Genomic DNA, 25,895 nt, shown 5'->3' on the forward strand with positions numbered 1-25,895 from the left:
GGGCAAAATAAATATGAGTGTCTGTTATTTAATCAGCAAATGGTACAAGGGGTGCAGTTAATTCTGTGACACTTAATGATTCCTGATTGGTGAGTAGTATCTAAAATAAGAGAGGGTATCTTGTTAAACATTCTACTTCTATGTATATTCCATGTCCTTTTTGTTCTCCTAATGTTTGAATCTGAGAGGCCATCACTGAGCTGACTTCCTCCACATAGGAAGACTCCCTGCATTTTCCCTTCTCCTCCATTTGCATCCTATTTGCATCAGGTCCAAAATAAGCACTGTTTTCTTGATGGACTCAGCTCAACTTAGCTTTCTGATCTCACAGCCATGTATTTTCTTAGCTATTAAGCTACTCATCCTAACCCTCATTTTGTTTCTCATTGTTTCAGGTTATGAATTCATCTAATGGCAGCTCTTTTTCCTAGAACAAAAGTATTTTCTAAAAATATCACTGTAAAACTTTTTCTTTTCCTCTTGACGTTCTCCAAAAAGTGTTTTTGGACTCATATTAGGAAAAATAGAGTAATATTCTAGATACACTTATAGGAAATGATGAAACCACACTTATTTAGACTTTGAAGAACATCTTGATTTTTTTTAACGAAAGTAGAAATACTGTCAAGGTTTGATGGACGTGAATAGACTTTGTGGCGAGAAATTCTGGTTGTTTTTGAGCCTTCCCCGCACGGGAGCGGAGTAAGCGTGAGGAGGCCGACAGTCCCCTGGGAACAGGGACAGTGCAAGACTTGGTACGGAGCACTGCCTCTCCTCAGTCAGTATTAAGTCGGCATCCCGGAAAGTCCACTTTGAACTGGGAAGCTCACCCTAGCACCTCACCCAGCGCCCACCAGGGCTGCTCTCCCGCCGTTCCCCCGACGAGCTCCGCATCCCAGCGAGCCCGAGCCCGCCCCTGCCGCCACCGCCGCCACATCCCACTTCCCCCGGCCCGCCTCTCCGCCGCCCGCCACACCCCCGTCGTGCCGCCCGCTCCCATTGGCTGAGAGCGACGAGTGACATGGCCCCTGGCCAATGGGACCCGCGCTGGTGCCGCGCTGGCGCCCAATGGACTCGCGCGCCCACCATCCCTGCCCGTCGCGGCCGGGCGCTGGGGCTGCGCGGTGCCATTCGGAGGGCGGGCGGCGTGGGGAGCGGATGGTGCTGGTAGCGGCTCCCGGGCGCCGGCGGGGGCAGGAGCAAGAGCTGGCTGCGAGCGCCTCCCCCCCTCCCCATCCTTCCCGCTCCGGCTGCGTGTCCCCTCGTCGTGCTCTGCCGCCGACCGCCCTGAGCCGGCAGCGCTGTACGATGTGAGCGGCCGTTGGGCTCGGCAGCGCCCCCGGTGCTCTCGACGCTGGGGCGGGCAGCGATGGCCAGAGCCTGGCGTGGAAGCAGCAGCCGCCGTCGCCGATAGGAAGCGCCGGGGGCAGCTGGGCAGGCGGCGCGGAGACTCCCCAGGGCCGTGCAGCGGTTGTGCCGCCCCGCCCCCTCCCTCCTTCCCTCCCCTCCTCCTCCTCTCCCCGCGGCCGGTGCATGCGGGGCGCTGGGGGCCGAGCTCGGGTCCCCCGCTGCCACCGGAGGGAGTGACCCGCGGGGGTCTTGCGCATCCCCGCTATGTCCTCGTCCAGCTCCTCGCAAACCCCCCCGTCCCACCACCAGCCCCCGCCGCAGAGGATGAGGCGCGGCGCCGCCGGGTCCCCCACCGCCGGCACGGCCGGGGGCCCCGGTAACAGCGCCGGGGGAGGCTCAGCGGGGACCAGCCGGCTGCTCCAGCCTATCCGAGCGACTGTCCCGTACCAGCTCCTGCGGGGCAACCAGCACAGCCCGACCCGCTCCCCATCCGCCTCGGTGGGCAGCAACACGGGCCCGGGGAGCGGCGGGGGTCGCGGCGGAGGCAGCCCCCCACCGCCGCCCAGCGCGACGCCGCCGCTGGCGGCGGGCGGTGGAGGGGAGCAGGGCAGGGTGAAGGGCAGGCAGCGGCGGTCGCCGGAGAGCGGCGGCAGCAGGAGGAGCAGCTCACCTGAGAGACGGAGCCCCAGTTCCCCGGTGTACAGAGGTAAAGCACCGGGAGAAAGCCGGTCTCGCTTCCCTGCCCCGCGGGGGTGCTGGCCGGGCCGCGGCCGCCCAGGCTCCGGGCACCCCGGGCTCTTGCTTTTCGCTGCTGGGCTGCGCCCTGCCTTCCCCCCGGGCCAGCGGCGGTGGGACACCGGGGGACTCCCGGCCCGACGGGAGGAGCCCCGCCGGAGCCTCAGGGAGCGGGTCGGGGGGCGAGGGCGAGCCTTAAACCCCCCGCCCCCAGGGCAGGTGTCGTGCCCGGGTTCGCTTTGCCAGGAAGCGGGGGGAAAAGCGCTTCGTCCCGCCGCCCTGCCCCGCGATGGGGGGAGGCGACGCCTGAAATGTCATCCTCGTCTCGGGCAAGGTGAGAATCCTGCCTAGGAAAAACATCCCCGCGCCGGCCTTGGGAGGAGCGGCGGGGGCGAGCCCGGGGCCGGCGGCGGCTCCGCTCCCCTCCCCTCCCCGGGCGGAGGAGCAGCGGGGGCTCCGATGGAGCTGCTCTTGCCGCTTCTACCCTTGGCCTCGGGCTCTGGCAGCGGAGGTGTGCAACAGGGAAACGAGCCTAAAATTAACCCGCTTCCCTGTCTCCAGCTGTAACTATCTAGTAGGGGTGATAATGAGTTAGATTTATATCTAGGGTGTCACAACCCAGTTGTGAAGTGTGTGTTAAAACCAAGCCTCAAATGCTCTTCCTTTCTGCAGAGCTCGGTTTCCTAAAAGACTTGCATTTTTGTAAGATCATAGGTTAAAAGATAGGATGTTTCCAAGCGCAGGCTCCAAAACAAGGAAATTCCCATATTGAGGTGCTTAAAAACAAGTCTGTCCCTCGTGATACTTAGTACTGAATCCTTGGGACTGTAAAAAAAACCTCAACCAGACAAAACCCACTACAAACCAGCCCCCATGTAGCCAAAATAGGCCTGTAAAGTTTAAAATGTAAAATTGATTCCCAGCAAATCCAACTTAACCTGTGTCAGGTTGTCTGTTAAATTACTGAATGTGTTAAAGTGGCAGTGGCCATCTTACCTCCCCCACTCCTTCTGCCTTCCCCCATCACTTGAGCAGTTGAATGAATTGGACTAAATGCACTTTTTATGTTGTCCTGCTGTAGCTATAAGGTATCACACATCATCTCTTTCTGGAATGCTTTCTGTGGTTCGATCCCACTTGCTTTTTCTGTCCCTTCCATAAGTCTTAACTGTGTGTGATTTCTGTGGCAAATTGTGGTCTGTGTTGGATGCCAGTGTGTGTTGTAGCAGTGGAATCTTACCTTCTTTCCCCTTCAGTTTTTATGTGTAGTAAACCCTTGTTGTCTGTAGTATTTGCAACTTGGGCAGATCTGTCATCAGAATTGTCCTACATTGGGGCAGCATTTTACAAATGAGCAAAATGTCACTGCCAGTTACAAATGGACTTAATTTACCCTATGCATCTGCTTATGCAGATGACCTAATTGATTGTCTTATACTCTGACCAGAGATACTTTGTAATGTATTTTTCAAAAAGAGTCTATTTCTGCAGACGGTTTTGCGTGCTTGAAAATGGAACTGAGCTTCTGTGGTTTTGTTTCATTCAAGCTCTCTTTAAAATTTTAAAGATCATATTTTTCTGACTGTATGGAGCACTAAATGTCGATTTCCCTTTTGCCTCCTAAACCTTTGGAAAATGCTAATGGGAAACTAAGAAAAACCAAAGTATCTGTGTGTATGAGTAGTGATAGTGCTGATGATGAGCAGTAAATTATTTAATTATGGGAACCCGGAGGAAAACATTGTAGTGGTGCAGTGTACAAAGCCTACGCTTAAGGTGTATTGGAGAGGGAGGAATATGGGCAGTTACCTGCAAGCCAGAAAAATACTGCAAAGCTGTGAAGTACTTCATTAATGTGTATGATTGTTTTGTTGGAGGGGAAATTTTAATGTTAGAAAGTGGTTTCAGTCTTCATCTGTGGGCTATTTTAGCCTTAATAAATCAGACTATAAATTAGTACTGAATGACTTTTCTGTCATTAGACTTGTTTGAGCTTGCCTCCTGGTGAACTGCGTCACAGAGCTTGATTTGGTTTAATGAGTGCAGTGTATAAAATCATAAACGGTCCGTCGAGAAATGCACCCTGTAATCTGTATGCACTGCAAAGAATTCGTTCCCCCTCCTCCAGGTCAAGCCAGCTGCTGCTGCAGAAGCTGACATCCTTTAGCAAATCCTGAATGAATGAATGAAAACAACGTGATCGCCCTAATAATGACCACAATTGCACACGTCAACAGCTTTATTTTACTGAAATACAGGCACCATTTTCTAGCAGGCGAGAGTAATAAGATACTCTATTTCTTCAGTCTTGCAAATGAAAAAAGGTTACCAAACCTCCCCTTCGTCTGCCCCTCCACAACCCCCCCCCCCCAAAGCTAGAGGTATTTTTACACAATTTGGAATATAGTTCCATGCCATGGGACAGTATTTTGTCTTTGTTTCTCTGCTTGTTCTCAGCATTTTAGTAAATGATGCGTGGACACTAAAAGCATGTTTGTAGTCTGTGTGGTGATAATAGTACATAGAAATTTGATTACTGAGCTGGAGGACTACTGCAGTAATAATGGAGGATTTGAAAAAAAATTAAATGTTCCATTTTCAGACATGGACCATTTTGCTGTGGCTTGTTAAACAATGCTACTCCAGCTATTTATAGTTATCAGTATGCAAGTCTTGGGGAAGTGGCTTGATTAAGTTTTTTTGTCAGTTTTTCAAAGCCATTTCCCACTGCTGTAAAATGTGAGCTTAGGCTCGAGGTTTAATCCTGTTGTTTTTCTCACCAGTGCAGGAGATGTGTTTGTCTTTGGCTCTGCAGTCTGACTTGGATGCTTGTTCTGGAAACTGCTTATGATTCTGATGGATAGATGTTATTCTCTTAAGACACCTGTCTCTTCCCCACCTCCTTTAAGCCTTTTTCAATATAGATGCCTTGAACTGGCCATCCTGCTAAGCCATTTTGTGTGGATATTTTAGTGATTTGCTAGAGGTTCCTTTACGAAGGAGATTTCTGTGCAAATACTCCAGCTTTGAGCCTGTACAGGTCAGAGCAACTACCACTGCAGGCGCTGACATCACTACTACATGAATGAAAGCAGCAGGGTCTGTTTTTTCTCCCATCATCATGTTTTCTACCCCTTCTTTCTAGTATACTGTAAAGGTTTTTGTTCTGTAGCAACACCCTGTGATTTTAGGACTGAAACTTTCAATAATACGGTATTTTCTTTTAAGCAAATTTGAGGACTTTCAGTTGTTAGGAAGCCATCAATGCCAGTAGCAGTATTTGGTTAGTACTGTTGCTGAATGGGTGAGAAATCATGAATGTTAGATATATATTTTTAAGGTGCTAAAAAAAGAGGGAAAAAGAGAGGAAAACCTGATATCATAGGATAAATCTGCAATGTGCAAGTTTACACCTTTCCTCTTTCTTGAAATGTGTTTATTTCTTACTAGTAGATATTTTTTATAGTGTGTGTTCATGTTTTGGAGAGTTGGCAGCGGAAAAAGTGTCTGGTTGAATGTAACAACACGTGGTTTTCTTAGAGGGAATATATATCTTAGATCTCTGAGTGCATAAAAGTAATGTCAACAGAATCTGAAGCTGTGTGGTTTATGACAAAGGATATTCTGGTAATAATCCAAAAAAGCCAAACCCTTGGACATGTCAAATAAAACTTGCTATTTGCCTGTGGACACATCTTTTAAAGAAAGAAGCAAGTTGTTTTCCTTGTTGCCTTACCTGGATAAAATCAGCAGTGTCTGCTGTTACGTAAAGTAGCTTGTATAAATATGAGAGTGGGTTTCCTGTTTAGTTTCTTTTTTTCGTGATACATTAATATTTTGTATACAAGGAGGGTGTAAATTACTTCTATGATTCAAAATCAACACTGCTCTCACCAAATGCTTTGATTTAACTCTAGTGGTACTGTAATATTACGCCTCATATTTTTCTAACTTTCACTTGCACATTTTATAGAACAAACTTTTTGCCATTCCATTTCCAAATATTAAAGATAAACGTTCGTTTTAAGGGCATATGAAAAATACTATGATCAGTTTGGCTGTTAAAGTGTCTTTTACTTCCCAAAATAACTCCTGAAGATTTGCCAACATGAGTGAGAGAAAGGAATTACAAAGGATGCAAAACAACTGCATAACCCAGTTCAGTGGAAGAAGTATATATATATATGGTTTTAGGCTAGTGGAATTAGGAGTGGAGTAAAACAACCAAATTTGTTGATCTCTAGACTTGTAAGGGATATCAATATTAAAAAACATCCAAAATTTGTACTTCAAAAGGTAGAACTATTTTATTGTCCTGGATTCAAACCATCCAATATTTCAGCATCATAAGCATTTATACCAGAGATCAAGAAGATCTTGCCTTTATTTCTAGCAAATGTAGGTAAGGAAGTAATTTTTGTGACGCTTCCTATTTCCTGATCCCTGAATAATGCAGTATTTCCATAATTGTATGGCCAAAACAGTTTTACTCCAGCTTTGTCCCTCTTACTTCCCAAAATAGCTTTCATTGGAATATAATATGATGACATAAAAGACCCTGCCTAAATTTGATCCAGTTGTCCTGAACTCAGAGCCTTTTTAGTTACATGTTTTAACATGACTGTAAATGAGAACGGTGTATTAAATGTCTTTAATAAATAATGCTTTATAAAACAAATTAATTGAGCTTCTTTCAGGTGTTAAACTGCAGGAAGAAAAAATAGGAAGGTATTTTCTCTGTTGAACTTGAATAGTGCTGTAGCAAAGCATTAGCTTTGAAGACAGAACCTCCCTGTTTCATGGAAAAAAGAAACTGATTTAAAAAGCATATGATTATACCTGTGTTAAATCACTACTTGAGCTTTAATTCTTATTCTTTGGGCATAAGCAAGTATTTGTATGTTACATATGGCCAAACTGAAGTTACTTGCCAACATCTGTGCATAGTAAAACTGGCAAATACTGAAATTTGGTTTCTGAAATTCATGGTTTTCTGTGTTTTGTTGTTTTCTTTCCCATGGCAGTGGGGTGAATGGAGGTTCTTAAAATGTATTTTAAAATGCAGAGAGGGTAGATCAGTGGAATGTATCTTAGAATCTTACAAAAGAGGCAGTGTTCACCAAGTCTAGACTACTATATTGCAAAAATTCACAGTGGAAAGCCAGTTATTTTTAAAATGGGTTTTGTGCTACTACTCTATATCATTATGAAAAAAATAATAAAAATAACTGATGCAGTAATTTTGAAGTTTCAGTTATGTCTAGAGTTGAAAGCAGTAGTTGAAGCTATGCAAAATGTATTGGAAATAGAGTATATGGTTCTCAGTGTTTCAGTATAAGTGAATATCTACAATACATTTTAAATGTGACTTTACCCATTGATTAATTATCTTCATCTGAAGAAGAGAACTTTTTTTTAACCTGCAGTAAAAAATGGAAGTTTGTGTTTAAGTCAGTTGACAGTTACTTCAGTAGAGACCAGTGCTGCCAGCACTTGACAAAACAGGTAGTTCTTCATGGATTTCACATATGTTTTTGGGAAGTTGTTAAAATAGTAGAGTTTAAACATCAACTAGCATTTTTAATAAGCGTCTTTTATTGATGAAAAAAATGACCCTGTATTAAACATTTATAACTGAAAAATTGTGCTCACGTATTTAACTGTCAACAATCATCCTCTTGCTTTAGTGTTCGTATTTAAATGGATGTTTATGTTAGTCTTTCACTCCTTTTCTGGTGCTTAAACAATGGCTTAAGGCATTTTCAGGCAAGTAAAATATTATTTACATCTCATCATTAGAATATATCACTGCAACTTGTCAGCCTGAGATTATGACCTTTTCCTTTGTGTCACCATTTTTAAGGTTTGGGTCATTGCAAAGTGAAGAGCATTGGAGATGAGGGTGAAGGAAAATGGGCGTTTGTACTTAATAATCAAATTCTGAATAACAATTTTGAATGTATATTCACTTCCCCGAAATTGAATAGTCTTTCAGTTATGCTTTAATTTTTTCCCATCTGATGTGACTTTGAAGCTCATCCCTACCATACAACTAGTTTTGAGTTGGAGCTGAAATGCTGAGGTACAGAAAGGGATCAGAGATTTGTGCAGTATGGATAGCACCCAGAGTACCATGACCCAGGGTGTAATAGTGATCCTTTGGAATGGTGAGTCAGGCTCTCTGGTTCTTACCTTCCTGAAGCTGAGATGGTGTCCATGGAAGCCTTCATCCATGGCTGAAACTGAAAAACATGTGCTTTCAACTCTTCCCCTGCTGTCCCAGCTGTGTGAGTCTGGGCTTAGGCCCAGAGCTGTTCTGTTACCTGGCCCCCTTGGACTGTCTGGTGACAACTCTGCTCCCACAATGTCTCCCGGTAGTAGGACAGAGGAAGCCGTGTAGCTCCTGGAAGTCTGTCTTGGAAGGAAGCGCAGGCAGGCCAGGTGTGGCTGTGTTGAGGTGGGCCCTCACTCAGCCTGCTGTCTCAGGCCCTGCAATATCATCTCTGCCCTGGGTGTGTTCATTTCACCTCTCCTCCTTTGGTATATGCACTTCCTAGCTGCTGCTGCTGATTCCTGCCGAACTATTCACCCTGTTAGATTAGTTTTCTCTGACAGGGAGAAAAAGCACCCAGAAGGTGTGTCTGCACTCAAGCTGTAACAGTTTTCTGCACAAAAAACTTGTAAATGGGGGATTAACCTAAACAGTTTGTTTTTGGTCAGTGAAGATAGTTGTGATGGGAGGTTTTCATTTTTTGTAGTAGTAGATCTCTTAATTAGCTTTCCATATTAGATATTGTTGCTTTGCAGATTGTATATACTTCCCAGGAGGTCATGAAATGTTACGAGCTTGAGTTTGGAAACCTTAATGCAAAGTACTGTATGGTTAGACTTCCTTATTTAGTGTTGCATATGCCCCAGGGATAAATGATGCCGCTGATGTTGGTGTTTATAGGACTTGACTTTCACTGTTGCTGGTGTTAAATTGAGGGGTAGCTGTTTGCAATGGATGTTGTTCTCACATGAGTGAATAACAGCATTGGTTCTTACATGCTGTTTATTTTGCACAACTTGAAACTAGCTTTACCCAAACTATGCATCGTTTCCTCTTTAGGAGGAAAGTGTCTCATATTTTGCTCACAAGAGCAGTACGTAGTAGTTGTGTCATGGTGTTTGAATAACCTAATATCCTCTCTAGAATATTTTCTTCTCAATCTGCTGAGAGATAGCCAAAACAAGAATAGCAATTCAAGTGTCTCATTCCTTGAACAATGCTAGTCACCTGTTTGGAGAAGGCCTCAGCCTCCTTTCCTGTGCCCTTACCACCAGGCATCAAGTAGTGTTGTAAACACATTTCTGAACTTCAGGAATTAATACTTATTTCTGATTGTCAGGTCACTGCAAGATGACTGACATTCAAACTTGAATTTGAAACTAATTTCTGTAGCTAAATCAATTTTAATGTTATATAGTAAGTGTAAATCTGTCTTCTAGAAATGTTTTGTGCAACAGTAGTTACTCAGTTGTGAACTGATTAAATGTATGGCAATGTGGGTATTGTTATATTATGTGCCTTTTAATCTCACATGTTTTGATGTACAGTGCCTCTTCTGGAGTTCTCAAAGAAATAATTAGTAAAGGTTGGCTAGCTGGATTACCTGGGTGTCTGTTACATTTTTTAAAAATCTTCATAGTTAGAAAAGAACCCCCAACATTTTAATATAGGTGCTTAGGCGCAGTACAAAAATAAAAAATCAAAACTCTAATAATTGTTTGACGTTCGTCAGCACTTGGAGACCAGGCTATCATTTGGAAATAACATGTTCTTACCAGGAAACAAGTTTTTGTTATTCAATTCAATTACTAGCTAATTCAATTAATTGTAGTCTGTAAATACAAACCCCACTTCAAATTATGCCATGAAGTCAGAAGTTGGCTATCAGGGAGCAGATTACCTAAGTGCAAATAGACATTCCCAGGTTTGTGAACATGTAGCTCTTGGGGACAACAGTGCAGTTGCTTTTCTTAGATGAAGTGCTGTATCCATGCTGGATCAGAAATGTTGCTGGATAAACCTTGAAAATTTTGTGCTGTGTTCCCATAGCTCAGGCTACAGAGAGACAGCATAGAGGAGCCAGCTCTACAAGAGCTGTGAATTTCTGCAGGTATTTAACATCATCCCAGTACCACTCCTTCTGCATGCCATGGTAGAGCTCCCTAGCCCAGTAGGACTAGAAGATGGTGGTGGCTGTAGTAGGTGCCTCAGCGGTGCAGTCTGTGCTCCTGGAAAGGTTGGGTGAGTCCAGTGCTGAGTGTCAGCTAGTCAGTCTTTCTGGAATCTGGAGCCCTGGAAAGTACATTATGAAAACCAAGTAGCTTTGCAGCTTTGACTCTGTGAGCTAGGTGTTACACCTCCATATTCAGCATATATTATTCTAAATCTTTGTTGTGTGTGATATCTTAACTTTCTGCTTTCCAAAGCAATGAAGAGTTGAGCTGCTTGCTGAAAGTTAAACCCAGATTTACACTGTGTCCCGGAACAGACTTTGACCAGTGTGACTCTAAAAATACCAGCTAACTGCTGAAGAATGCAGAATGAGACTTAGGTTTACACAGTAGCTGGGAAGCTGCCAGGTTAAAGGAGAAGCTGTCTTCACAGAAGTAAATTTCTGTTCAAGGTCTTAAAATCTTCATTGTTAACTGATAGCTGTGTTTGCTTAATTGTGGCAATTGATAATGGAATACCACACTTCCTTTCTCTCATACTCTGATTCCTCTGCTATTTCACCTTCAGTGGCTCCTTTGTTATACCTGATAACCTGCCTGGAATAATTATCTTTGCAATGTTTTCTTCACCCACAAAGAAACCATAAAATACATTTGAACACTTTCTGTTCTTTTCAAAGGGAGCAAGGAAAAGGCCTAATCTGGAAGAGAAGAATTTCTCATGGGCAAAAATGTGATTAACTCGTGTATGTTTAAAAGTAATGTGTATTTGAGAAATGTCCATACAAGGAACTGACTGCAGACACATACTCAGTGTAGGATATTGCCCACGTGGAAGATCCAAATTAACTTTGGTGTTGCTGTAGAAAGAGAGGCTCATTCTTTCAAAAGAAGTTGTTTAGCAAAGTGTGCAGTCCATATATTATTTAAAATATTTAGTAAATCTGTTGTATAGATCTACCTTAATTTCTTCCAAAGAAGGAACTATGCTATTCAGATGATTGGAGTGGCATGATTTTTCATTAGTTGTGTGTATAGCCTTTAATATGAAGTTGAAGGATACAGGGAGATCTTTTGACTGCAAGATTTATAGTAGAAACTTAGAGTGGCCACATTGAAGATAGGAATTACCAACTGTAACAACTCAAAATTTTGGAGAAGCAGAAGAAATGGGTGTGCTGACACTGTACATGAAGGAAATGTTAGATCTAGCCTTTGTTTGGTTGTGCAAATTTGCCTGTATATATAGCAAAAGAAGAAAATCCTGCATAGAGGTTTGTTTAAAACTCATACATCTGGAGTAAAGTTTTGGATTTCAGAAGGAAGTAGTTTGAAAATTTGTCTAAACGGGGTTGCTCTGCTTTGAATAATAGAGAATCTGTTTTATTGAAAAATATTAATACTATTGGAGTCTTTCAGACATCAGAAAAGTTCAAGGATGTGATCTGATTGCATGGACACTTACCTTGAAAAGGCTGCTAGGAGTAAGCAGAGCCTTGCAAGAAAGAAACAGCAGGAAGAACTGAGGAAAGAATGTCATGTTACCAATCAAAAGGTGAACCTTAGCTGAGAGTTGTTAAAGCATGAACAGGCTCGGACTTTGTGTGCTTTAAGAGAGATAATAGAAACATGCAGATGGAAAAATGAGGAAAAACTTGTAACCATTTGGTATGAAGAAAAAAAGATCTGAGAATGATCTGACACTGATCTGCTAGAATGTATGGTTTCAGAGTCAACTCCAAGGAATAGTAGCTACAGTCTCAGAGGAAATAGCTCAGATATTTATTCAATGCTTTGCACTCACCAGAAAAAAGTCTAAGAAATCACTTTCCATAAGAACAGTGATTTCTAACCCAGAAAGATAAAAAAAACCTAAATTGTAAGGGACCAGGATAATTTGGAATTAGGAATTACCAAGACTGTGATAAATACAGATTGCATATTTCAGATCTCTGTCATTTCAGAGATCTCCATTGCAAGATTCTAGAAAAGCCTATTCAGAAATTGACATTTACCTTCAAATTTCTGAGGTAGTCTTGTTAGTAAAAGTGACATCATTAGAGAATAGATACTTCCTGAGTATAGCAGGTACATCAGCAATGCTGATGTTTTAAAAATGTTGTGTCCAGTTCTGAAGTATGGAGAGCTATTGGTGGAACTTCAGAAGAAATTGGAAGGGATGGTGGAAACCAGGGAGAAATGTTAAAGTGCAAAATGAGCTTTCCAAATGGTGTCATGCTAACCTGGTCATTGTGATAAGAAAACTGATCTCCTAGATGGGAAGTACATCTTACCTGTTCAGGCAAATTTTGAAATTAGGGTGATGAAACCATTGATGAATATTGAGGGGTTTAATTAGTACAGAGGAAGATTATGCAAGAAGAGTTTAAGAGCCATGGGAATTGAAGTAATAAGTTAAAAAATTAGATTTAAAAGTAAAAAGTGGAAGTTAATGTATGTGGGGTTGTACTCAATCAGAGTATCTTTTCCTCACAGGAGGAGCATCTCATTTGGAAATCCTGGAGGGTGGAGTTGGGTGGTGGTGAGATCTCTGAACTGCCAACATGAAGTAACTGAAAAACTTCTGGGCACAGGTCTGGTCTTATATGAGGAGCACTTGGCTACACAGGGGCTGCTGAGGCATTAAATGCTGTACTGCACACTCTTTTCATGCTCAACAGTTCAAAAAAGGTAAAGTCAAACTGGAGCTGACTCAGAGAAGGACTCACAGGTTAGGAGTTTAACTGTGTGATTCTAAAAAAATCAGAATAGAAATCCAGTTGCTTTGTCAGAATCCAGGTGAGCAAGGAAGGGTATGAGTGGGTGGATTGGATTGACAGTGTAAATATTTTTATATTAAACTGTAAGAAGGAACTTCTTTTCCATCAGGAAAAGAAAAGTTCCTGGGTTTTTTTCCCAGCAGGAGTTGTGATGACAAATAGCTGCTGTAAGACTGACTGTGCTCTGTTTTGAAGTGATTATGTGTTTTGTCAGTGGTAGCTGCAAAGTGGGCTCCGGATTTAGGAAGTTGTTTCTATGTCTTAACTGATAATGAAAAGATAATTTATTTAATCATCAAAATTGAGCACTCTAATTTAGGCAATCAATTTTAATCTGGTTTTACATTTCTATTTTCAATTTTTTTTTTCCCAGAAAAATATATTATTGTTGTTTAGTATCATTTGCTCTAGCAAGGAGAATGCTTTCTATCTCTAATAATTGGTGATCATTATGATGGCATTGTATAGCCTCTGTGCATTGATTACAGTTCTTTGTGAATTTTGATTACGGAAATGGTGAGTTGTGCCTTCTGATTTGTTTTATTCATTATTATGTCCAGCTGCATTTTGATGGAAAGAAGAATTAGATTAAAGGTTTACAAACCCCTCACTTTCAACATCTTGTTAAATTTTAAGTATTGTCTTTATAACAACAACAACAAATCCCTTCAGAGTCATCAAATTTATTTGAAAAAAACTGTTCTTCAGTTACTGAATCAACTGCATGTGTTTATACTGACCCCAGGAACCCCAAGCTTTAGTGCTGTTCTTGGTTCCCAGTTTGGTTCTCAATATTGGATGCATAGAAGAGATGAATCAGCAGATCTAAATTAATGAACTAAAAGGAAAGAAATTCTCTGTTAATGGATGGTTGTTTCAGTGTGCTTTTTCCCAAGTACTTAGCTGCTGAGCTCCAATCAAATTTGTCTTAATTTTATAGTACAAACACTGTATTGAATGATACTAAGTTTAGGTATTTCTGTAGTATTTAAATTTGAAGTAATAATCTTACAAAGAAAAATATATTCTAAAAACGTGAAATATATAAAAATGTGAAGGTTTGGAATTAGTGCTTTTTACTTACATGTCATCCTGCTAGAAGAGTGCAAGTGTGTAGGCTACATCTGTTGAATAAAGCAGGCTTTTGTGCCATGAAATCCTACAGGTCCTATGCATGCCAGCAGTAATCCTTGTTAGAAGAATAGTTTAGCTTTAGTGGGCTGAAACTTTCTGCCATATGGTTTGTTTACTTTTCTTACAGAGATTAGAGCGTTCTTTCTGTGTTTGATCTCTAAGGATAATGTTGATTTTAAACAGGGGAGTTTTGCTGTGGACAAAATCTTACTTCTGAAATATATTCATAGTCACGTTTTACCTGTGCCTCTGGTTGGGGGAAATAAGGGACATGAGGCAGAGACCTTGCTTCAACATACATGCATAGGCAACCAGGGCTTTCAGTCAATTGTAGGACCAGTGAAATATGCCTACAAATTCATCCATGTGTTCTGTTTCCCCTGGAGTCCATACTAGCCCTGCCACTGTGCCATCCTGTGTGGCTCGGTGTCCTTGAGAGTCTTGCATAAAACCTCCATAATGGAAGGAAATGCCTTAGCCTGTGGGTTGGATTCAGTGACTAACCAGATCTCCTCCCTTTTCGGATGACTTAGTGATACCTTTAAAAGATAACTCAATGTAGTTGATTCCTAAATCCTGTACTGTGGGTCAGTGTGTGTGTACAATTTTCCTTTGAAGGAACAAGCTGTTTTTGTCTTATGTTGTTTTCCCAGTATAGGTCATGTCCTGTCTTGATAGACTTCTGTTTCTTGCAGTTCAGTCTGAATTCTCATAAGCCTTGTCAGGTACAAAACCAAATCGGCCCTGGCTACCAGACTGTAAAATGATCTGTGTGGAAGACTGGTTCCCCTCTTAATTTTTTTTCTCCCTGAAGAATTCTGGATGTAGAAAGTGTATGATGCATGGACCTGGATGTCTGAAAAAATCTTCACTCTCAAGAAGTAGCCTGCTTTCTGTTTGTTCAGTTTTGGTTGTTGGAACCTTGGTTAGATTATGGTGCTGTTCTGTGCTGCCTTTATTGTTCCCTTCAGTTAGCATGATGAGAGGAAGTCAGAGTGGATTTTGTCTGTCTCTTTAGGGTAGTAACTTCAGAATGTCAGCCCTCTTCATTTTTAGTCATTCTCTCTTGTGATTTTTAAAGATAGAAACTGGGGGATAATTTCTGAAGTTGATACAACTGAAGCAAAACCAGTCTGGTGCACATAATGCAAACAAGTTTTAAGGAGCTGAAATGTGAAGTACTTTAGAGGTGTATTGGAAGGTAACTTGAAAAGACTGTCTCTTCTTATATTCTCTTAGAATTATAGTTTTGGTAGCAAAGCATGGTACTGCCTTTTCAGTGTTTGAAAATGCTAGTATTTTGTTTTGTTTTAAGCTATTAAAGAGATTAGGTTATTTAATTTGAAATTATGAAGGAAGAGTGCCGTAATTTCATGTTTTTTCTTTCCAATTACATAAAAGGGTGCTGTGGGTTTTTTAAAGATCCTATTTAAAATCCCATTTTTTGTTATTTTGTATGAGCAGTACATGGCAAACAGCGTGCTCTTTGTTGCTCTGCACCTTTCTGAACAGTTAATGCAGTCATGCAGCCATTTAGCAGATTGGGTCAGAAACAAGTCCGTCAGTCACTGGCAACTGGGAAATGTCTTTTGAGCCAATAGATCTCTTCTCTGGAGTAAAACTTCAGGGGACCCCAAATCCCTTGTTAATCTTTTTCATGAGAGATTTTGGCTCCAATTACAAGAGAAAAGCCTTCTTGAGAATGAAGATTGAAATATTTTTTTAGAGTGGCCTCTAAATCCTCATTATTCAATCTTTTTCCTGGCAAAGTCATAGAGACAAGTTCTGCAAATTAAACATGCACCAGTTTGACCATCTACCTACATAATCAGAGCAGGAGAGACCAATCTGATACACATTCAGGTATCAGTACCCTGTCACTATATACGTGCTTAAAAAGCAAGCAAACAAAAAACAAACAAACCTCTCCTGACCAGACTCTTGAGAGACAGAGTTCTCTTGAATCCAGAAGTCTGCTTTTATGGTACTCAGGGAATCACTGTCCAAAGGAAGCAAGAGCAAAGGGTATCCCTTTTTCATGCTTTTACAAGGTGTAACAGGAGAGGGGACTTTTAATTAGGTGTAGGACAGTCATCAGTAGCTGCTGTGGGAAATGTGACTTAAGTGATGCCAGGCATCATTTACTGTGGGTCACCATTCCTCAATATTCAACTTCCCATTTCTAGTTTTTGATTTCCTAGACTATATTCCCACATAATTCATTATTTAAGAAGCACTCACACAGGGACTTCAGCATCTCCTTGGGTTAGTAGATTGTTGTAAATTTCTTGTCAGATCTGATAGGAATGTCCTAGAAATATCTGATACTATTTTATGTTAGTATATGCAGTCTCTGAATATCCTTTGGGCCAGACTATTTGAACTCTGACTTTGTGGCTCTTGCAAAAAGAGTCTTAAGCAGACTGGGCTATCCATCATAGTGAGTCTTCCCAGGAGTATTTTTGGAGAAAATTCTTTTGAAGTTAGTATTTATTTCCTAGATAAAATCTGAAATTCTTCAGGAATGGATGAGTCCTAAGCTTGGGACTCATTTCGTGAGTAGCTTGTGACCAGAAGGTTGTGCAGGGTGCTAGCAACTAAACTGAAGAGAAACAACATCTCATGAAAATGATTGGGGAATTTAATACTGATATTTTATGGTCTCAGGTTAATAGTTTGACTTAAAGAACTTTCAAGAAAAGAAATTAGGAAATTACTGCAAGAATATTGTCTAATCTTTTGACACGACAATTAGCTGACATCAAAAGTGAGATGACAGTACTCCTAGTTTTGGAGAAGAATGAATTTTATTTTTATTTCATCTTTTTCACTCAGTTTGAGAGGAAGTCTGTGTTATCTGAGATTCTCAGGATAATTTTAGTCCTTTAAAATCAGTTATATCTATGCAAGTACATGAGTGGAAAAGTTCTGGCCAAATTTGAACTGGATTTGCTAACTGTTGGAAGAAACATGGGAAGAAAAGATGTTGACAGATTAGATCTGGTGGATTGAGCTGAACCAGTTTTTTTACTGCTACCAATGCTGGCTGTCAGTCTTGCTGTTCTGTTGCAGGTGATTTTCCTCGTTGCACATGTGGCACAAAACTATTTAAGCTAAAAATGGACTATGAACTTGGCTTTCAGATTATGTGCAGGTTAGCTGCCCCTATCCTAGATGGGAATGCAAGCTCTTCATTTTAGAGCTGCAGCAGATGGTTTTATTTGAGCCCCCTGTCCTTTTCAAAAGAGCTGTCGTGTTAGGCTCTTACTGAATTACATTTTGCTGTCAGAGAAATGGAAGCCTTTTTTCAGTCAGCCTAGGTGGTATAACTAGAATTCTCTTTGCTCTCAATGCAGCATGCAGAATCATGATTTCATGCAGGTTATTTTAGTTGATTCCTGCCGGGAGGTAGGATCTCGCCGAATTTTGCCAGCTGTAGTATTCAGGTGGACCATTGTGTCACTTTGTGGAACATTCATAGCTAGAATGGTGTAGCAATTTGTCCTAAATACATGCCATTAAAACTTGTGGCATACTTTAAATAGCACATAGAATCACAGAATATTCTGAGTTGGGTCTCACAAGCATCATAGAGTCCCACTCTTAAGAGAACAGCCATACAGGGATCAAACCTACAACCTGGACATCATCGTCATGCTCTAATCAACCAAGCTAATCTCAGTGGCCATGAGGTATTTTGCCTTGCTGCAAGATATGTCTTGCTTTTCTTATTTCTAGATAACTTCCTCAGGTAATGTTACACTGCTTAAGTGCTGTGATCTTAAGTTTGCATATTCTGGAGGTAGGGCTGAGTTTCCTATGAGATGTCTCACTTGTCACTAGAACAACAGAATGCTTTGACTTACTGCTGCAGTAAAATCCATTCATGCTCTTGGGATATTGTCAGATGAGTTTCAGTCTGAAACTTGGATAAAATTAGTCTGTAATTTTAGAGATTTCTTAATATTGTTGAAGCCTTTCTGAATGCTGAAGTCTGTTGGCTATCTTCAGGAACTGTTGAAGCACTTCAACTGTTTTGATTCTCTGAGAAAACTGGAGCATGAAGTTTCCAACCAGAGAGGGTGATTTGGGCTGGAGAAGGGTATTCATTATAGTAGCATCAACATTCCATTGATAATGAAAATTTGGGAAGTGTCATGTAGTAGCTTCCTGGATAGTGGGAAGCCAGATGTATGATGAGGTGAAAAAAGCAAGATTAAGAAATAAACCCTAAGAGCAGTTCTAATATTTAGAAAACTACTTAAGCTGATCTGATCTGCCACTGTTGGGGTCCAGTACAGTGATGCTCTCCAGGGCATCCCATGATGTTTGAGTAAATTACTATACAAGACACTTTGTCAAATGCTAATTTGCAAAAGTTCCTTCAAATGTCATGCTTATAGATCCCTTCGCTTTTATTTTTTGTTCTTATGATACATCATAAGAGGTGAGGAACCAAAACTGTTACTGAACAGACCACAGGGCTGCTGCTCTTCTAGCTCTCCTGGTGGTTTCTGCCCATTATGTTGTGCCAACTCTGCTGTAATGGGGAAAACCCTGTGTTTATGACTTTAGGAGGTGCACTTTAGTTTTCATTATGTTTAAGTCAGTGAATTATTTTGCCAGGTGGACTCACACATCTGTCTGTGCATGCCATCTCAAAGGAGATGGAGGGAGTGCAGACAATGGTAGAATAGGGATGGCATTAAGTCCATGTCAGAAAAGATGGAAGGAGCACAGACAGCAGTGGAATAGGGATGACATTAAATTAGCATTAACTTGAATTGGCTTATGCAATTGAGAAGTGGTTTATTTGCTTAATTCAGAGAACCATTGATGAATAGTAGGGACTTTGGAAAACACATCTTGAACTTTTTCTTCTCTCAGTTTTAAGGCTTGACAATGTCTTGCAGTCCACTTGCAAGATGCCCATGGAAAAACAAAACAAGTAATTTTTGGTGGTGTTGATTTCTCTTCAGTTTTAATGGCATTATTTTAGTTATTAATGTTGGGATTTCTGTTGCCTTTCCTCTTTAGGGTGTAGAACAAGTTACAAACCTTAGCTAATTGTCTGGTTGTATATATTTTGTTGTGTCTTTTGGGCTTATGTTTTCTTGAGTTTAGTCCTTACTTCCTCATCTTCAAACATTATCTTGTACATTGTTTCTGACTTGTTTTAAAAGGTGTTTTTTGAGCAACTTTCAAAACTTGGGCTGAGAGAGCAGCATAGTGCCATAGCATGACAGGGAAGCTTGGAAGAATTCTTTGTAGCTTTTTACCCATTTGGTACACTTGTGTTTCAGTGCAAATGTAAACACTACTTTAATTTTTGAAGTTTGTCATCTCTGTTTTGAATTTCAGACTTCTTTACTTTTAATAGTTCAAGGATCTTTCTTAAAATGCAGATTTGTCACAATTGGAATCCTATAAGGATAGGTCTGTTAGAAATGCTAGAGTTTTGATTTATAGCTAAGGCAGTCAGAATAATTATAGTATAAAAGTCAGCATGATACATTACATCATGTCCAATTCACAGCATTATTTAGAACCCTTCACCTAAAATGAGTAGCTAATGCAGTGTTTCAGCAAGTCTATATATTTGTCTAAAATGGTCTGGTTTAACAGTGTCTTCATCTGTCATACTATAACCATACTGTATAGTGCAAGCTATACCCTAATTGTGCTGAATGCTGTATATCACATTGATGATGAACTCTGCCTTTTGAGATCCATCAGTCCTAGGTGATAACAAATAGAAAATACTTGTGAAGGCCAGTGGCCATGTTTGGACTCAGAAGTGTGCCAGCAGGTCTGCTCTGTTCTGAGCTGTCAGTAGGCTTTTAGTGGGTCAGATTAGTGCATGGCACCTGATTAACTTGGAAGTTATCTCACTTGTGAATTTCTTTTAGTAGGGGTGAGCAGAACAAACAGTAGCTGCCATGTAGGGCTTAGGTTGGCTAATGTGAAGTCTAGAAAATGAGTATATGAAGTAATTTTGCCTAAAGGACAAAGCAGACAAAGATAATCCAGAGAGCATGCCATAAAATTCTGTTCTTTCCCACATCAATCTCGTGAATCACCCTGCACTTTGCTCTCCAAATGGAATGCAAGAAAAAGTGTTCCATGATTTGGGTGTATGGTGAGAAAAGTACAGGGAGGAGTCAAGGACTGCAGGCACAATGATGAGTGAAAACAAACAAGGCAGCTGCTCTGACCAGCACTCTGTCAGAGGGAAAAATGGAATCACACTCTCAGCTTGTTAAGGCCTGCAGTGGGATCTTGTAAATAATATGGAATTGGTTTAAATTATGAAATAATATGGAAAAGAGGTTAAATTGGATATGCGTCCTCTTAGCAACCACGATTTTTCTCATGATTTGTATTTTAGTATTTAGAAAGCTAAGTGAGCTGACTTAAAAAGTGCTATGCTGTATTTTCTATTTCTGTGTGTCTGGCTTTCCTGAGTTGCATCATCACTGTATTTAAATTTGCTTGGTGTTTTTTGCTGATGAAAATACATAGCATAAGTAGCCCAGTTCTTTGCAGATATGAACACCTTAAGCATTGGGGTTTTTGTAACTGTTACATTTTCCCTTTTCTGTTTGTTTTTCCTTTTTGTCTGATGTATTTGCTTTGATGTGATGGCATTCTTTTCAGCTTGGCATTTAGACAAAGGTTTCTGATGTGTTCTTGCCATTGTGTGTCATAGCTAGCTTTTAACATTTCACATCAAATTTAGCCTGACTTTTTTGTTGATTTTGTTCTGGTTTTCTACAGTGGACAGGCCAAAATCCCAGCAAATCAGAACTTCTGGTACCATAAGGCGAACTTCTTCTTTGGACACAATAACAGGACCTTACCTCACAGGACAGTGGCCACGTGATCCCCATGTACACTACCCTTCATGTATGAAAGATAAATCTACTCAGGTAAAAGCAGTAAAACAAGACAACAGAGATGTTTCATATAATTGATGTCTACTCAATTTAATTCTGAAGCAATGTGGATTCACTTAATTTTATTAGAAATATGAAATCCTAAAATAAGTTACAGTAGTTTTTTTAAATCTTTACCAATGCAGTAACATCGTGTGCGAGGATAATATTTTTATGGTTTTAGAAAATAGTTGTTAAAAATAATTTTCTTAATGTGGGCAGATCTATTGAGGCTAAATAACCAATCTCAGCCTTGTATCTGGTTTATTTTAAAGCTGCTATATGTAAAATTCTGCTGAATGTTATTTAAGAAAAAGCATCCATGTAACAGTGGCTGACAAACTAAAAGATTTTACTAAATCATGGTAATAAATCTGTCAGTCTCTAAAACTGTGTGTTTCTCTGTGTGTGTGGGACTGAGGGAAGGCTACTGAGGTTATTCATGGCCTGATACTCTTGTGATAGCCTTGGATTCTCTTCAGGGCTCTGTCCTTAGTAGGACCCTCTGGCAGGTAGGTTGCTGGGGCGTTCTACTGCTCCAGTGCTCTTTGACTAGAAAGGTGAATGTTCTTTCTTGCCTGCTTCCTCCTTGTGCTGGAGCTTGCTGCCTGCAAAGATGATCACTGTCAGACAGATTAAAAATACATAATTCTTACCACCCCTCCCCAGTTATTATCAAAGGAGCTGCATTCTTTTTTCCAGCAGTGCTTTTGAGGTTTGGAAAAAGCCGTCTGAGTTCGTCTTCCAGACTAAATTGGAAACGAGAAGAAACTAGCTCCCTTTAGTTCTAGTTTCAATCTAACAGGCCCTGTAGGTTTGGTTGTTAAATCAGTTGTTTATCTCTTGTGCCACGATTCTGATCCATAGTTATCATGGGTCTTGAAATAGATTCTATGAATCTAGTCTTTTGTGCAATACTGAGTTTCTCAGGACAAGTTAGAATGTATATAGAAGTTTCCTCATCTCTAAAATATGGTGTTATGTGGCACAGGAAACCCTTTGATTGGGTAAAGATAAGTACAGAATGCTTAGAAAAGAAAAAAAAAATGGGTCTGTATGTTTCAGAAATCTTACTTAATGAATTTGAGAAACTGGTGATTAAAATGTTCCAAGAAAATTTTTAGAAACTGTAATGAGGACCCTTTGGAGAAGGCTGTCTTCATGTCCTGCTTATTTTGAAATGAGTAAGTTTTAGCCAAAAAACAGCAGTCATATTTACTGTCACAAAAGATCTACTTAAAAAGCCCTTAATCCTGGATTTATTTTCAAGATGCCTTCTTTTCACAATACTATGACTTTAAAGTCTTTCTGTTTTGAAAGCTTTGTAGTTACTGTATTTCACAATCCCTCTCTTAAAATGCATATCCATATCAATCTTTACAAATACCCTTATGAATAGAAAATTTAGAATATTTAAACATTCAGAAACAAACATTTTCACTAGTTACAGAAAAGATAAACAAACTGTTCTATAAATATTTCAGCTCCAAGTATTTGGCAGTAAAATTGCTTTCCTAGTGAGCTCAAGTAAGTGTTCAGGTTATGTGAACGTTTGACTGCCTCCCTTTGCCTCATTCAGAAACTAAAAATGAAATTTTATCTTTTCAGCATAATCAAGTATAAAGAGAGGAAAAGCATACTGTTGTCATTACAAAATGAAGCAATTTTTCAAAGGGGTAGGAGCAGGGAGATCTCCAGGTTTGCATTTGTGAATATTTTCCAGCATGGAATTGTATTAGCTGTCTTTTTATTCAAATTGTGCCAGACTCAACCATTTATCAGTGCTGAAGTTGAGTCACTACTTGGGACTATGAATATGTAAAATGGAACAAGCATATTGATATGCACAGTGATTTCCAGCTGGAGGGCTTTTTTTGTTTGGTGGGTTTTTTGGTTTTTTTTTGGTTGTTTTTTTTTGTTTGTGTTTCTGGGGGTTTTTTTGGGCAGGTTTTTTTGTTGTTGTTGTTGGGTTTTTTTTCCCAAATAAAATGCTCACTAGGGAGGCTTGTAGATGATCATAAAACATTGTCTTACGTTTTGGTGTGTGTCTGGGTTTTTGTTGTTTGAGCTCTGTGTAGTTTGAAGTATATCTAATTTCAAGAACTGAGGATGAGTTCCAAGTTGTTGATAGGATACATGCATAGCAAATTAAGTTAAATAAAAATGAGTTCATGAAAATCAATAAACCATTTTTCTGTATGAGCACTTTCATTGGAGAATAAGTTATCTCTTGTATTACTTCTAAATTCAAGAACAATGTTGTCAGTATAACTACATTGTAGGTGGAATAATTATTTCTCTTTCAAGGGTATATTTTGTTCCTAATTAAATGTTAACCTAAAATCCAAATTTTGTTCGGTTTTGTTAAGGTGGTGATTATGGCTGTTCCAAGTTTCTTAGAATTCTTGTTTTTTAAAGAAGAGAGAGTTTCTGGTCTTCATGGTGATCAGATAGGCCTTTAATGAGCTTTATTCCAAGTCCTTATTTCCACTTAAATTTTTTCAACTTGTATAATACTCATGAACAATATGTTTCTTCATAATAATAGAAGGGAGGGATCAGAATTCTGCTTGGTTTAGTTTGTCATATCTTGGAGACTAGGAACTACAGTTCATATTTCTGTGTCACTCTCACTTGCCCCAAGTGTTTTGACTGAAAGTACAGAAGAGAAGTGAAGCAGTTGTTTGCTTTTGGAAAAACGCTCTGTAACACTGCATTGTGGTATTTGTACAATTCAGTATTTCTCAGAATTCTGTGTGTACGTTTGTGTGTGTATATGTGCATATGCATGCAACTGGCTGATCTTTAAGGAGCAGCACATTTTGGATAACCAGAGGTATGCAATTTTATTTAGTAGTGCTTTAAGTATTTCAGAAATGCAGGTAAACTTCTTCTTATAAGAAGTTACTTGTGTTGATATACTTTGTGATCCTTTTCCTGAGTTCCTCCATTGTCCTACTTCCCTCTCCTTTTGTAAAACCTGAACTTTACATTAAGGCCATTTAAAACTCAGTATAGTTTCTTTCCCCATTTTTCTGTCTCTTTTGGGAGCACTGATGGAACAATTTTGTACACCACTTCTTTATGCTTCATCATTTAAGTATTTCCCCCTTCATAGTGTAAAGAACAACTCAATGTTGAAATGGCTGTGTCTAACCTTGGAATCTTCAGAAACATTTGGATAATTGTCAGAGTTAATAAATATAATTATTTGGCAGTAGCTATGTAATTTAAAAGATATTTATAAAATTTAAAAAGATTAAAAAGAAACATGATGTTGATGTCATAGCAAAAATATTGTCAGTTAAAGTTTGCCATGGAGTCTTTCTCAATCTAAATAATACAAAGAAACGAATAAATGGCCTAGTGGCATTTTAATATCCAGTGATTTCCAGTTGATGACTTAGGCACATCCAGCAATATTGGAATCCAGTTTTTTCTCATTGTATATGGCAATTAGGTATGGAACAAATGAAACTGAAGAAAGGCAAAATGCCTCCAGAATTTTTATTTCTCTCTAACCTAGAGAATAATGCAGAGTTTCTAGGCTAAAATATGTTTTTCTTATGGGTAGATCAAGGCTTTAATGCTAGCTGTCATTAGACACTTTTTTTTTCTGGGTAGATTTTTTTTTTCTGTAATATTAATAGACATAAACAAAGAGGCTCAATTCCATTAAGCTTTTTTACTGGTGTATTAGTTGTAATTGATTTTTGTGGGATATTTTAATGATTTATATTGGCAGAAAGGACAGGGAATAAGATATGTCATAGAGCTGTGAATTTGTCATTCTGACTTAACCTGTCTGATGTTTGAGTTATCACCTGCAGTCAAATTGACTTCTGACTAGGCAATTTCTCTTTGTAAAGTTTCTAGATGGCCTTTGAATGCTTTAGAAATACCTGAAAACACATCTGTTTTTATCTTCTAGTGCTGCCATTGGGTTTCTTTTGAATGTGGAAGTTCTTCAAAAACATGTTGCTTCCCCTGTAAAGCATAGACATATGTAGATATTCCAGAATGTAGGCTGGATGTAGTAAATTGGAGTGAAAGGCTGGCAATAAATATGAGATACTTAAGGTAACACAGTATTATTTTAGGTTTAGGTAGCTTGGTATGCTATGCAGTCATTCTGATCTAAGTGGAAAGAATGTAGGTGTATGTCCCTGGCATGGATGGAAAAGCAAGGCAGGGTTACCAAAGGTGTTGGAAAAAGAGCTGATCGCCACCAGGTTGGGTGAATTAGAACTATGGTAATTGTGATTTACTTGAAGACTGAAGAGAACAAACAGATGTGGCATTCTGAGCATGTCTATTCCATGTGTCAGCTGAAATGGACCACAAACCTTAACATCTTGAAAACAAGGGATGTGTGTCTTGTAGGTGCAGCATGCATTATCCAGTGTTTTCAAGGATCTCCCCCTAAAATCTTAGCTTCTTAGTGTGGCCTTGCAGGACTAATCCTTTGTCATGAAATTCAGTGCATCATCACTTCTGTGATGCTCTGAAATGTTACCAGTTTCAGAGATAGTGCCTGACATCTCTTACTGTGGGAGATACTCTCACCCCACCCTCTCTCTGACTTGAAGTGCAGCAACTGTGGTTTTGTTTGTGATTCAGAAATTTTTCTTCTAATACAATTCTGAATTACATTCTGGCTTTAATGTTATTTTTTTCATATGTTTAACACTTCAGGAGTACACTTGCAGCTTCAAATGAAGGCTTCCATTGATAAGCT

The 25,895-nt window shown here is 40.0% G+C and overlaps 1 protein-coding gene and 1 long non-coding RNA gene across 6 annotated transcripts in view; one reads left to right on the plus strand and one right to left on the minus strand.

The window, feature by feature from the left end:
* Positions 1-2,171, minus strand: part of LOC136558989 (uncharacterized) — a 30,733-nt gene extending 28,562 nt beyond the window's left edge. Inside the window, exon 1 of the long non-coding RNA XR_010783948.1 lies at positions 2,021-2,171. This is a non-coding gene — a long non-coding RNA (uncharacterized lncRNA). The remainder of the gene's footprint in view (positions 1-2,020) is intronic.
* GLCCI1 (glucocorticoid induced 1) overlaps positions 1,156-25,895 on the plus strand; it is a 54,354-nt gene continuing 29,614 nt past the window's right edge. For all 5 annotated transcript variants that reach the window (XM_066553740.1, XM_066553748.1, XM_066553769.1 and 2 more), the window contains exons 1-2: positions 1,156-2,056; positions 21,000-21,151. In XM_066553740.1, the coding sequence (XP_066409837.1) occupies positions 1,615-2,056; positions 21,000-21,151 (594 nt within the window). In that variant the 5' untranslated portion in view covers positions 1,156-1,614. The remainder of the gene's footprint in view (positions 2,057-20,999; positions 21,152-25,895) is intronic.

Source organism: Molothrus aeneus, chromosome 1 (assembly GCF_037042795.1).
Source record: "Molothrus aeneus isolate 106 chromosome 1, BPBGC_Maene_1.0, whole genome shotgun sequence".
Lineage (NCBI taxonomy): Eukaryota > Metazoa > Chordata > Aves > Passeriformes > Icteridae > Molothrus > Molothrus aeneus.